This window comes from Heterocephalus glaber, unplaced genomic scaffold (genome assembly GCF_053883595.1).
Source record: "Heterocephalus glaber isolate CG9 unplaced genomic scaffold, H.glaber_assembly_v1.0 deba00001444, whole genome shotgun sequence".
Taxonomy (NCBI): domain Eukaryota; kingdom Metazoa; phylum Chordata; class Mammalia; order Rodentia; family Bathyergidae; genus Heterocephalus; species Heterocephalus glaber.
In genome coordinates this window covers 29,196,800-29,209,138 of record NW_028258297.1, presented here as the reverse complement: position 1 = coordinate 29,209,138, position 12,339 = coordinate 29,196,800, and the positions used below count along the sequence as shown (strand labels likewise).

Genomic DNA, 12,339 nt, shown 5'->3' with positions numbered 1-12,339 from the left:
GGACACTTCCGGCGCTGTTAGCGATCCGGGATGTTCGGGCGGAAGTCACGACACATAGGGGCGGAAGTGGTTTCTGCCTAAAGAGCTGTAAAAAAAAAAATTCCTCGGTGGAAGTGACATCGCAGCGGAAGTGAATACAGGTTCGCCTGAAGCTGAAGCTTAAGAACTGCGATCCCGACTTCCGGAAAGGGAGTTCTGGTGAAGTGGGAGGGTGGAAATGCTACAGGTTCATGAATTATGCATCAGGTAGGGGAGCGGTATGGATTCTTAAAGATAGGGGTCTCCTTTACTTTCCCTGGAGTAGGCCGATGTAGGAAGTTACCATCTTTTCTTTTCCTCTACTTCAAGAATGTCTCGATGCTTTGAATATGCCAGAAAAGATAAGGTAGTGTGAGTACTGTAGTTGCCTAAGGTCCCTTCTTTGGCTGAGGGCCTTCAAAAGCCAACTTTTCTCTGACAACACTCCCTACTCTCTGGTCTTGCCACCTCCACCCACCTCGCTGTCCCATTACCTCGATTTACTCTTTGGCGGGAGGGGGGGGAAGGTGTTGGGAATTGAACTCATGGCCTTAACGATGAGCTACATCTCTCGGCCTTTTTTTTTTTGAGATAGGGTCTAAGTCGCTAAATTGCCCAGGCAGAGCTGCAACTTTATCAGTCCTGCCTCAGCTTCCCAGAGTGCTGGGATCACACGCATGTGCTAGCACACCCAGCTAGACGTGCCATTTAATAAGTGGCCTGTGAACGATTGTTGCAGAGATGAATTACAGTTCATTGTGATCACTTAGTATGAACTTTTCCAGGAAGCCTTCCCTGATTACTCCAACACAGTTTCTCTGAATACTCACAGCATTTAGTCTATACCTTTTTAATATTATTTTAGCTGGGCTGGGGATTTAGCTTACCTCAGTGGTTTCACCACCTGCTGTGCAAGCACAAGGACCCGAGTTCGATCCCCAGTGCCAAAAAAAAAAGAAATTATTTTAGCTACTTAATGAATTCGATTCCCCAGAAAGATTGTCAGCTCCTCAAAGAAGACATTGCTCACATTACATTGCTGAGTGCACAGTAAGTGCTGAATAAATACCCTCTGAGTGAATGAATTCTGCCACAACCCTGCGCCTTACCTGGCCAGAACCTTTCTAGGCTCAGCTCTCTTTTAGCTGAAGCAGAACTGAGGTATCTCCTATTAACAGGAATAGCGGAATAGCCCCTGGCTGAGAAAGCAAGATTACCTTAACAAATACACTAAGTCCCTGATTTGAACATTCGAGTTGCAAAATTTAACAGATACAAACTGGACCTTGCATTACACACATTTGTAGATGGAACAAATCGTGGAAGTAGCTCACGAGTCTCCCAGACATTGTCACAGCCCTGCTGCTGTGTGCTCACTGTGCAGTGCAATAGTGTGCAGTGGTACAGTGCTCAGTCAGAGCCCAGGATGTCCTGAACAGAGAGGAAAAGCAGTGGTGATGTGGGGGGGACTGGCAGGAAGTGCAAAGCAGTAACCATGGAAACAAGCAAAAATAATTGAGAGATTGGATTGAGGTGAAAAGATAGTACACGTCACTTGTTCTGAAAACATGAAGCATTCAGCCATTGGCACAATTCTAAAGAACGAGGACAAGATCATGGAACATATGAAGTCCACTGTGCCAATGAAGTCAACAATAATATCCATGCCTGCCTCGAAAGCGCAAGGTCCTGAGTTCGATCCCTGGTACCAAAAAAATAATATCCAAAAAGTGTGGTACAATGATAGAGGAGATGGTGAAACTTCTCAAGTATTTGGATGCAGGATCAGCATCAGCATCCAGACCGATTCAGCTCACTGCTTATTCAGAAAAAGCGAAAAGCCTATTTGAAGACTTGAAAAAAGAATAAACAAGGTGCATCTTTTACTGCCAGCCATGGACAGTTTAAGATTCAAGGCTAGAGGCAACCTTTGCAGCAGAAAAGTGTGAGGCTGTGAGAGCAGAGACCTTAGCTGCCCAAGAATTTCCAGCAGCACTTACTACTACTCAAGCTGTCACTGTATCGTTTTCCAAGAGGGTAGATGGAATTGAATCCATCAAAACACCTGTGTCACCAGCATCAGGTGAAGTGAGACTTCATCTTGCCCTCCGTGTCCTGCTGCTGCTGCCCCTTCAGCTCCTGTCACCTCTCACCTCCCTCATCCAGTCAGTAACTCCCCTTGTCCACTCACCCCATGCATCCCCAGTATGCCTGCTGTTGCACTGCACTGTACTACCCTTTGAAGATAACTGTAAAAGTAGTTTATTTACAGCATTTTTGTGTTTGGTTTATGCTTTACATTGTGTATTTGTGTCAAAGGTATGTAAGACTTATTTTGTCAGACTACAAAAGGATCTGACCTAAGAATGTTCTCCTGGAATGGAACGTGTTTGTAGGTCAGGGACACAGTGAGATGATAATGCCTTTTTTTATGTGTGTGATACTGGGGATTAAACCCAGGGCCTTCGCACTACCCTACGTACCTCTCCAGACCCTTTTATCTTTTTTGATACAGGATCTCCCTAAGTGGCCCAGGTTGGCCTCAAATTTACTATGTTTTGTTTTGAGACAGGGTCTTGCTTTGAAGTTCAGGCTGGCCTTAAACTCTATGAATTCACTTGCCTCAGCCTCCCGAAGCTGTGATTACAGGCCTGTGCCATCACACCTGACTAGTTTGCATCTTTTTATTTTATTTTTGAGACAGGGTCTCGCTATATAGGTGAGGATGGTCTCTAACTCATGGCAATCCTTGTGCCTCAGCCTCCTGAGCGCTGGTTCACAGGTGTGGGCCACCACACCCAGCTAGTTTGTATCTTTTTTTTTTTTTTTGGTACCAGGGATCGAACTCGGGTCCTTGTGCTTACGCAGCAGGCCGCAAAACCACTGAGCTAAATCCCCAGCCCAGTTTGTATCTTTTTAAAGTATCACCTAGGCATAGTGGCACATGCCTATATCCCAGCACATGGGAAACTGAGGCAGGAGGACAGTTGCAAGTTCAAGCCCAGCCTGAACTACACAGCAAGCAAGACCCTGTCTCAAAAAAATAAACTGTCTACTCCTCCTATCACAATATGGGGCTCAGCACTCAATGTGTGTTGACTAAGTAGCAACAGTTGGCAGGATAAACAGCTTAAAAGTTCAGCTGTGAGGGGCCAGGGATTTAGCTCAGTGGTTTTGCTGCGTGCTGCGCAAGGGCAAGGACCAAGGACCCGGGTTTGATCCCCAGTTCCAAAAAAAAAAAAAAGTTCCGCAGTGACACGCCTGTAATTCCAGTTTCAGGAGGCTGAGGCAGGAAGATCACCTGAGTTCAAGGTCAGCCTGAACTACATAATGAGGCCGTCTCAAAAAAAAAAAGTTCAGATGTGACCTGCTGTCTGGTTAGTGATGGTTGATTTCAGAAACTGAAACCTTAACTTTGGGCAGCAGTAGGGCTGGGGATTTAGCTCAGTGGCACTGCACTTGCCTCAAAAGCACAAGGTCCTGAGTTCTATCCCTGGTACCGGAAAAAAAAAAAACCAAAACACAAAACTTTGGGCAAGAGTAAAGAAAAGTGGAAAGACCGGGGTGATGCCGCACGCCTGTAATCCCAGCACTCGGAAAAGTGGAAACAACAGCAGTCATCGCTGTAAGTTCTGGTTCTCTGTACATTTAACTGGCCGCTGCTGAGCCCTCAGTGCCTCTCTCTGCCTGCCATTTCTGCCCTTGGGTTGAGAAGCAAGTTCTGTGGTAATCTGAGGAAAACTGAGGCAGAAGGAATGAAAGTCCTAGCCTGGGCTCAGAGCAACCCCTTCTCAAAAATTAAAGGGAGGCTGGGCCAGGAATTTAGCTCCTTGGCACCACGCCTGCCCCGCAAGCACAAGGTCCTGAGTCCAATACCCGGTACCAAAAAAAAAATTAAAGGGAGGTCGTGATATATCAGAGCCCCATCCGCATAGGGATTGTAGCTCAGTGCAAAGGCCTGGTTTCAATCTCCAGTACCACCAAAAATAAAAAGAGAAAGGAAAAAAAGCAAGTTCTAAGTGCTTTGAACTCCTTTGGGCAAGGCTAGTTGAGAGCACTATGCGAGGGGCACAGGGGAGGACTGTTGGCTTCAGCCTGAGGTTCTCCAGCGCCATGTCATCTCCATCTCCAGTCACTTCCGCACCGAGCTATGCAGTGATCACTCCTCGGGGCTGCCCCATCCCCTGGTGGTCTGCACCACAACGGTAAGCATTCCCATTCCGGAAACTGCTTCAGAAGCCTGGCTGTTACCGGCCGCACTGCCAGGCAGCAGACAGAGTACTGCGAGGAGCGATGCTGCTGCCAGTGTGCCTGTGAAGTGTGACCTCTAAACCTTTCGTCCCCAAAGAGCACTGCAGCTGCCGCGGTTTGGCCCCGGCTGGCGGGCGACTGTGTTCTCACTTGCTGCCTTCTGAGACCTGGCAAGGCCCCTCAGTATGTTTCAGCTCCAGGACTCGGGGATGAAGAAAAGCTAGGTTCTGTTCCCCGGGGCCTCCAGACTCATCGTTAGCATGACAATGTGGCCTAGTTTGGGACAGTCCCTCTAGGACAGTGGTGGGTGGCAGCCTGGGCTGCTCTATCAGTGAAAGCTCTAGGACAGCTTGGAGGCCTAGGACTGTCTCCTCTCCTCCTCTCTTCAGCGCCTGACTTTGCATGGGGATGAGGGACACTTAGGGAGAGGGAACAGGTGAGGATTCCCAGTGTCTTGGTGTATTTTAATTTATTTAAATTTAGAAAAATAGTGGCTAATCATGCAGTAATTAACTCCATCTTCATTAGGGGCCTCCGATGTGTGCCTTCTGCATATTGATGAGCCACAGGGTCACGCTGTCCCTCTGAAGGGACACGGCTGAAGGTGAGTGCTCAGTGAGCTCAACAGCGCTTGAGCTGCTCCCCCTTCTGTGTCAGTGCTGCTCTCTGCTCCCACAGCCGCCCCAGAGAGGACTGCCTACATCACATTGCTGTGGGGGCAGGGAAGGTTAAGAGGGTTCCTCTCCCACCCTCTCGTCCCCACAAGGCCCATCAGCACCTGGCTCTCCCTCTCTCCACCAGCCGCCTGCTGGGATCTCTGGGCATGGGAAGTCGGAAGTCCATGCAGCCCTCCTCAGAAGGCTGGTTTGCTGGCCTCTTTTTTTCGTTGGCTCCTCACCCATGACCCTGCTTGTTTCCTTCCTCTATAGCAGTCTGTCCTTTTCTGAGGGAGTCTGATGCCCCAAACACACACACTGACCCAATCCCGGAAAACGGTCCTTCTTCCCCATATGCACTGCAGCAGTGAGACTCCCAGTACCAGAACACATGCCTACCAACACAGACCCAGCCCTAGTTCTGCTGTCAAGGGTAAACACGCGAAGGGAGGTACCGTGTCAGGCAGGGCACCCACACTGCCCTCCTGCATACCACACTCTCCTCTCCTGCCTGGGGTTACCCTGTTTCCAGGGAGCAGGTGGGGCACCCATGCTGGGGGGTGGGGGGTGGGACCTGGGTGACTGCCACAGCAATGGAGTCTAGTGACAGCTGATCTGATCTGTGGGCTTTCCCAGAGCTGTTCTGTGAGCCAAACCTAGCTTGGAGGTGACTGATCCTAGATGGGCAGCTGCCTCCCCTCCCCAGACACACCGGCCCCACCCCCAGGCCCTAGCAGGGCCTCTTTCTCTGGGAGGACGGAGTGGGGAAGCTAACAGCGAACAACCACAGGACTTCTACTGCCACATGGCTGGAGGGGCAGCTGTGGGTGGGGGCAGGTTAGGAAGCAAAGAGCAGAAAATAAACCCATCAGGCTGGCTCCTTCCTCTGGCTCAATCATTGTTTTCCTTTGCCCCATTTTTCTCTTCTATCCTTCACCCTCTGGCTGCATTGCCTGTCTTCATATGTATTTATCCCCTTTTATTCATCTCCTTGCTGTTGGTCTCTGTTGACCTTCACTTGTGAGGAACAAGCCAGACACACTTCCAACTGCAGTTTCCACCCTGCACGGCTGCTCACAAGGCTCCCTTCCCTCCTGCTTTCCTTCTCCCCTCTCCTGTCCCCAGCTGCAGGGCAGGGCAGAGTGGCAGGGTCACAGTGAGTGTGTAGGGTCCCTACTTCATCCTTTCCCCTTCCTGCCTGCCCGCCCTTTCTCTTCTCCTCTCAACAGACAGAACAGGGGACTCAAGTATCTTGCAAAGGCTTTATTTGAAAATTTTGAAACTTACATCCCACAAGAATTCAAGATTATCACCACAAGAAGAAGAAAAAGATAATACAAAAATATATATCACAGCATAGGAGCCAGGTAAGAAGGGAGGGAGGGAGGTGGAGACACTAGTGAAGGGCAGGAGGCAGAGGGGAGGAAGGAGAGGCGGGCAGGAGGGGGAGGCAGAGCCCCCGATGGCCTTGACCCAGCTGGCTCCAGTCCTGGCCTGGGTAGAGGGAGGGGCCCTGGGAGGCTGGGGACTGGAGGACCTGCTCAGGGACTCTCACGCCCAGAGTGACACCGACAGCAGGGACAGACAGGACAAGAGGGACTGGGGGGAGGGCAGGATGGACTGGAATCCCTTTTCATGTAGTGCAGCAGGCGACTCCTCAACACCCACCTCAGACAACAGAACTCAGCAGGGGACCTCACTGCCCCCATCCCTGCGGGGGACCCCTAGGGTGATGCCAGCGCCCTTGGAGTGGGATGAGATGTGTGACAGTGAAGTCATGACATGGGACCTGACGAGGCGTGATAGACGAGGGCACGCAGAGCCCCAGCTCACCTCCCACCCACCTCGAGGCGCATGCAGGGGCCACAGAAACGAGACCAGTGAGTGTCCATGAGGCAGAGTGAGCACGCCATGCCACGACATCCGGCCAGGAATGCACACAGGTGGTGAGGGGCACAAGGGCCATGGACCCCGCCACCAAGTGACTGGGCTGAGCATGGAGTGTGCAGGATGGAGAGAGAATGGGCCAGTGTGAGCCATGGGGGGGGGGGCGGTTTGCACAAGGGGAGCAGTGCGAAGGAGTGGAGGCCGAGAGCATGAGCATGTGCAATGGCCTGTGAGGGTGGAGGTGAGTGCAAGGCTTTCATGTGAGTGTGCAAGGGGGGTGGGGGACCCGAAGTCACAGGTACGTGAAGCCCCCACTACAGGAGGTTGAGCAAGGGGCTTGCCCCTGTGGCCAGTGAGTGTTCCAGGTGGTGTGCAAGGGTCCCCACGGCTGCCCCACCCTCAGTGGGATGGCGCTTATGCCGGCCCCTTGGCCTCCTGCTTGGCAGCACCCCAACATGGGGGGCATCACAGATTCACCAGGGGAATCCTGAGAGGAAGAGGGAAAGGGCACAGTCAGGACCCAATCGGGGGCCAGATGGAAGGGGAAGTCCACGGCAGAGAAGGGGCTGGAGGCTCAGAGGGCAGAGCTGGAATTAAAGGGCAGCACGAGAATAGGACAGAGCCTGAGACACTGGGAGGAGTGAGGACTCTACAGAGGAGCAGGCCTGGGTCCAGGCAGGAGGAGAGCCAAGGGCTGTGGGGGCCATGCCATCCACCCAGGGAGACCCCACCCCAGCTCTGGAGACCGGGAGCTGTCCCCCTCACCCTCCCGTCCCATCGCCCCTGCCCTCACCGGTTCAACTGGAAGGCTGGAGCCCCCTTGGACTGGGGCATCCCAGGCCGGGCTCCCCCTCGGGACTCCTCATGGTCAGGGGTGGGGGTAGGCGAGTCCCCGAAGGCCCCTAGCACAGTGACTCCGGCAGGGGACAGGTCGGTCAGTGGCTGCTGGCTCTCCTCCTGCCTCAGGGCCCCTTGCTGCCCTGAGGGCCTGCGCCGTTTCTGGCTGCGGTCCCAGCTGGCGGGGCGGGGCGCGGGAGGAAAGACATTCTCTTGCACACAGAGCAGCCCCATCCTTGCCCACAGCACTGCTCACCGTGCCTCACCAGGCAGCTCCAAAACCTTACTGCCAGGACCCTGGCTGCTGGCGAGTCCCTGGGCTAAGTCTGCTGGAACAGACCCCACGGAACTACTCACCACCCCTTACTGGCCTGGGAGTCTAAACCATGCTCCCAGCCCAATCCCCCACCAACGTGGGGTCCCCTAGATTTGCTTCCTCCCACACACATGCCCAAAGAGCCTGTCTCTCTGCTACAGGCCCTGGACAGATTAAGTCCTACTTCACAGTCAGCTAACGACCCAGATACCTAGTCTATGGATCCTGCCCATAAAGTGTCAAGTGTGACTGTGTCCCCAAATTAAATTTGTGCAAAGAAAGTGCCAGGTTTTCTTTTTTGCCTGCTTGCCTAAAAGGCTCTGCAGCTGGCTACTTCCTCTGACTCGGAAGGATGCCTAGAAAGCCCCCAGCTTTCTAGGCAGAAATAATTTCTGTTCCTCCCATTATCCCAGGGCTTCTCCAGGAGAAGAAATCTGCCTGGCTTCTCACTGTCTACCCTCATCACTCTTCCCAAGGTCTTTCCTTCATCCAGTTTCCTACCCCAAGGCCAGAACTGCTGCCCGTAGCCCCTCCCTGCTCCAGTCTGCAAACATTCAGGCCCCACACCTCCTCCCACTGCTTACCAGAACTTGAAGATGATGCCTGTGGCCACGAGAACAATGATGACAGAGATGGTGATTGTGACGTAGAGCTGGGGGTCCACACCTGATGGGGGGGTGTTGCAGGGAGTTCGGTGGGGTCGGGCCAAGGAGTACTGGCACAAGCATCCACATTGTCCAACTCTTTCTGCTCCTCCAGGGCCTCCACCCTCCCACCCTCGTTACCAACAGCTTTCCCCAAGTTTTCAGCTCTTTTCTTCCACTCCCCCAAAGGTTTTTTTATTGTTGTTTTGTGGTACTGGATGTTTTTGTGGATTGAACCCAGGGCTTTAAACACTGAGTTACATCCCCAGCCCTTTTCTAAAATTCTGAGACAGGGTCTTGCTAAATCTCTTAAGTTGCCCAGGCTGGGCTTGAACTTGGAATCTTCCTGCCTCAGCCTCCCAGGCATCCATCACTATGCTCAGTTTCTCCCATATATAAAAGCAATGAGGGAGCTGGGCGTGGTGTTGCACGCCTGTAATCCCAACACTAGGGAGGCTGAGGCAGGAGTATCGCTGTGAGTTGAGGCCAGCCTGGGCTACATAGTAAGTTCAAGCCCACCCTGAACTACAAAGGGAGACCCTGCCTCAACCCCCCCCCCCAAAAGTGATGAGGGGCTGGGGATTTAGCTCAGTGGTTCCACTGCCTGCCTTGAAAGCACAAGGTCCTGAATTCGATCCCCGGTACCGGAAAAAGTGATGAGGATGAGGCCCTGAGACCAGAAAGAACCTAGCTTTCTGAGTTGAAGCAGGGGGTGGGGGTGGGGTGTCCCAGTCTGGGCCCTGGGCCTGGCCCACCCACTCCCAGAGGCAAGATGTCACCCTGGCAGTCCCTTCCTCACGGTGTGCCTCTGCCTGGAATACTCAGTTTTCAAGGTCTATCACGAATGTCATCTCTCACATCTCCCAACATTGGGCTGAGGGTGCCTCTCTGGGAGCTTTACCGTGTTGACTTACCCCTCACCCCCACCCCGAGTGTTTACACTTATGTCTTCTCCGGTCCGGGCTCAGCGGCACCTTCACCTCTGCCCTTGGCTGAGGACGCTCCCAGCCCGACCCCACTAGGCCCTAGAGTTTTGGCCCGCCTTGCCCACCTTGCGCAACCCTCTGCTCCCTCCCACCCTGGCCCTTACCTTCTCCACGCCCCCCGAACAGGAACGGCCTCAAGGTGGCAGGCGTTTCTCCGAGGATGAGCCCGTTTCCATCATCCCGAATGGAGTCTGAGTTGGGATGTGGGGTAGCTAGCCCATGGGGGGCTGCAAAACCATAGTCCAGGGGCAGAAATCCAGGATTGACGGAGTTGGGGTCCCCTCCATCCTCTCGAGACACAGTGGGACCCCACACAATAGCCCAGGGGTACTGGGATGAGGGTGGCCCCTCCTCAAAGCCCGACGGGGTGGCAGGGGGCGCAGTGCCGGGCAGGACCTGCCGCCGCAATCTTGGGACTCGCGGGGAGCGGCTCGGTGGAGGTGCCCGCTCCCACACGCACACGTGACGCGGGGCTGAGGGGCCGCCTCGGGCACACGGGGGGCGGGCCGGGGCTGGGGGCGTCCGGGGGGAGGAGGAGCCCTGAGCGGGCGTTGGGAGGGGCAGCAGCAGCAGTGGCCAGAGGGGGAGCAGGTGGGACAGCAGCAGAGCAGGCCTGCAAGGAGGAGAGAAGGTGAGACCCAGCCCACCGCAGGCCTGCGGGGAGGGCAGGGGCCCGGGCTGGGCCTAGGTGGGAAAGGACCCAGCCCCAGAAAGTGGTCTCCAAGCTCCCCCTGCTGGGCCAAACTTACCACATCCTGGACTCCATGTCTGAGGTCTTCCTCAGCTGTGACCCAATTTTCGGACTTTACTGCGGAAGAAAGGGGTCATCTCGTGTCACACACCCACCCTGCCTGGAGCACCCCCCAGCTCCTGCCCTGGCATCTCCACGGCCACCGCTCCTCCCTGGCTGCACGGCACCGCTAGCCTTTCGCTGTCACCCAGGATCCACTGCTGCTTAGCATCCTTTGGGGGAGAAAGCGCCCAACATGGTCCCCTGAGCACCCCGGTCTACAACTTCCTGGGTCCCTGTTGCCTCCCTGCCCAGCGTCTAGTCTTGCTTCTCTGGCTTCCTTCTCACTTCCTCTGCCCACGGCTCCAGGCTTTTCTTGGATCTTAATTTAGAGCCAAGAACCTTGTGATTCCTTGAGCACCTACCGCTAGCGAGGGAGCCGAGGCGGGGGAGGGAAGAAGCCAGTCCAGTCTGCGGGGCCTGGGGTCTCCCACCCGGCCTGCAGGGAGATCCCTGCATTACCCTCGGAGAGGCCCCAGAGGGGAAGCTTCAGGAGAAGGAAGAGATGCAGGGATGCGAGGAGAGAGAGGCAGGCGGGAGAAAATACAGATAATTCCTGCTCTTAATGTTTAATCATCTAAATGCATAGGTGCCCTCTGACGGAGGAGGAGGAGGAGGAGGAGGAGGAGGAGGAGGAGGAGGAGGAGGAGGAGGAGGAGGAGGAGGCGGAGGCGGAGGCGGAGGGGGAGGCGGCGGCGGCGGCGGCGGCGGCGGGGGCAAGAAGCCGCCCGTCAAATGTCCCTCTCCTGGGTAGAGAGCCTGGGAGAAAGTGGCTGGCTGGCATTGAAAGCGGAGGGTGTGCTGGGAGCCCAGGCGGTAAATGGGGGCAGGCTCCACAGAGGGAACGAGGAGTCCACACTATGTCCACATCTGCACACAGGGCACTCCTAGAGAACAGCACAAGTCTGGGGAAGGGAACAGACCAGTACAGAGTGGGGAGAGGGGAGGTTGTCAAGAAGGAGGAGGAAGCTGGCTGTAGTGGCCCACACCTGTAATCCCAGCACTTTGAGAGGCTGAGGCAGGAGGGTTGCCACAAATCCGAGCCCAGCCTGGACTTCATAGTGAGACCCTGTCTCAAAAAAAACAGAGTGAGGAGAAAGGCAAAGGGCAGCCACCCCAGAGGGCAAGGGGAAGAACCCGACAGACCCAGGACGGCAGAGGATCCTGAAGGGGGAAAGGTCGGGAGGGGACAAGGCGCAGGGGCAAAGGCCAGTGGGAACCGCAGGGTGGACGGCCAAGGAAGGGAGAGGGCAGAGCAGGGACGGGAGAGAGGAAGTGAGCGAGGCGAGAGCCTAATGCCTAAGACAAAATTCCCGGAGGGCAGGACTGGGGGACCGAAAGATGGGAACAGCAAGATGGAGGAGCTGGGAATTGTTTCCTCAGATTGCAGGGATCTGAAGGCTGGTCTGGGGGCGCGGAGAAAGGGGATGGGCTGGGGGAGAAGGAGCGGAAAGCGGCGGGGCGGAGAAGGCTCCCGAGGCCAGGCGCCCGCACCCCAGTCGCCCCTCCAGGAAGCCCGCAGTCCCGGCTGGCGCCGCCCGCACCGCCGCTGCTCACCGACCTGTTGTGCGCAGGAGACGGCTGGGTGGGGCGGTGGGCGCCGGCAAGCCCCATCTCCATCCCGTCCCCTCCCCAGCCCGGGCGCGGCCCCACCGCCTATCCCGGACGCGGGGCAGGGCCAGAGCCGCGCATGTGGGGGTCACGGGCGGCGGGGCCCGGGCGCGCGGGGCAGGGGCCGCGACTGCCGCGGGGGAGGGGAGGGCGGGGGGCCCTGGGAGCACTGGCAGGGCCGGCGCGGCGCCCACTCACCTGCGTGCCCGGCGCGGCGGCGCGAGGACTGCGGGCGCGCGGGGCGGCGCGGGGCGCGGGGGTCGAAGGGGAGGGCGGGGCGCGGGGCATGGTCGGGAGGCTCCGCCGGCCGCGAGCACAGAGCCGGAGGGGCGGGCGCCGGGGC

The 12,339-nt window shown here is 55.8% G+C and overlaps 1 protein-coding gene and 1 long non-coding RNA gene across 7 annotated transcripts in view; one reads left to right on the top strand and one right to left on the bottom strand.

Moving 5' to 3' along the window:
- The first annotated feature begins 69 nt into the window (after window positions 1–69).
- LOC110346652 (uncharacterized) lies at window positions 70–6,293 on the top strand. The gene is made up of 4 exons (XR_002390816.2): window positions 70–246; window positions 4,151–4,223; window positions 4,798–4,873; window positions 6,155–6,293. It is a non-coding gene; the product is annotated as an uncharacterized LOC110346652 (long non-coding RNA).
- Window positions 6,174–12,339, bottom strand: part of Pianp (PILR alpha associated neural protein) — a 22,917-nt gene continuing 16,751 nt past the window's right edge. Inside the window, exons 1-6 of one of the 6 annotated variants that reach the window (XM_004869434.3) lie at window positions 12,195–12,275; window positions 10,345–10,403; window positions 9,700–10,208; window positions 8,550–8,631; window positions 7,606–7,827; window positions 6,174–7,299 (exon numbers count right to left, since the gene is read on the bottom strand). In XM_004869434.3, coding sequence (XP_004869491.1) covers window positions 7,278–7,299; window positions 7,606–7,827; window positions 8,550–8,631; window positions 9,700–10,208; window positions 10,345–10,361 — 852 coding nt within the window. In that variant the 5' untranslated portion in view covers window positions 10,362–10,403; window positions 12,195–12,275 and the 3' untranslated portion in view covers window positions 6,174–7,277. Of the gene's footprint in view, window positions 7,300–7,605; window positions 7,828–8,549; window positions 8,632–9,699; window positions 10,209–10,344; window positions 10,404–10,750; window positions 10,996–11,374; window positions 11,455–11,946; window positions 12,159–12,194; window positions 12,276–12,339 lie in introns of those variants that run through there. The other 5 variants (XM_004869435.3, XM_013067354.3, XM_004869432.3 and 2 more) reach the window with 5 other exon arrangements.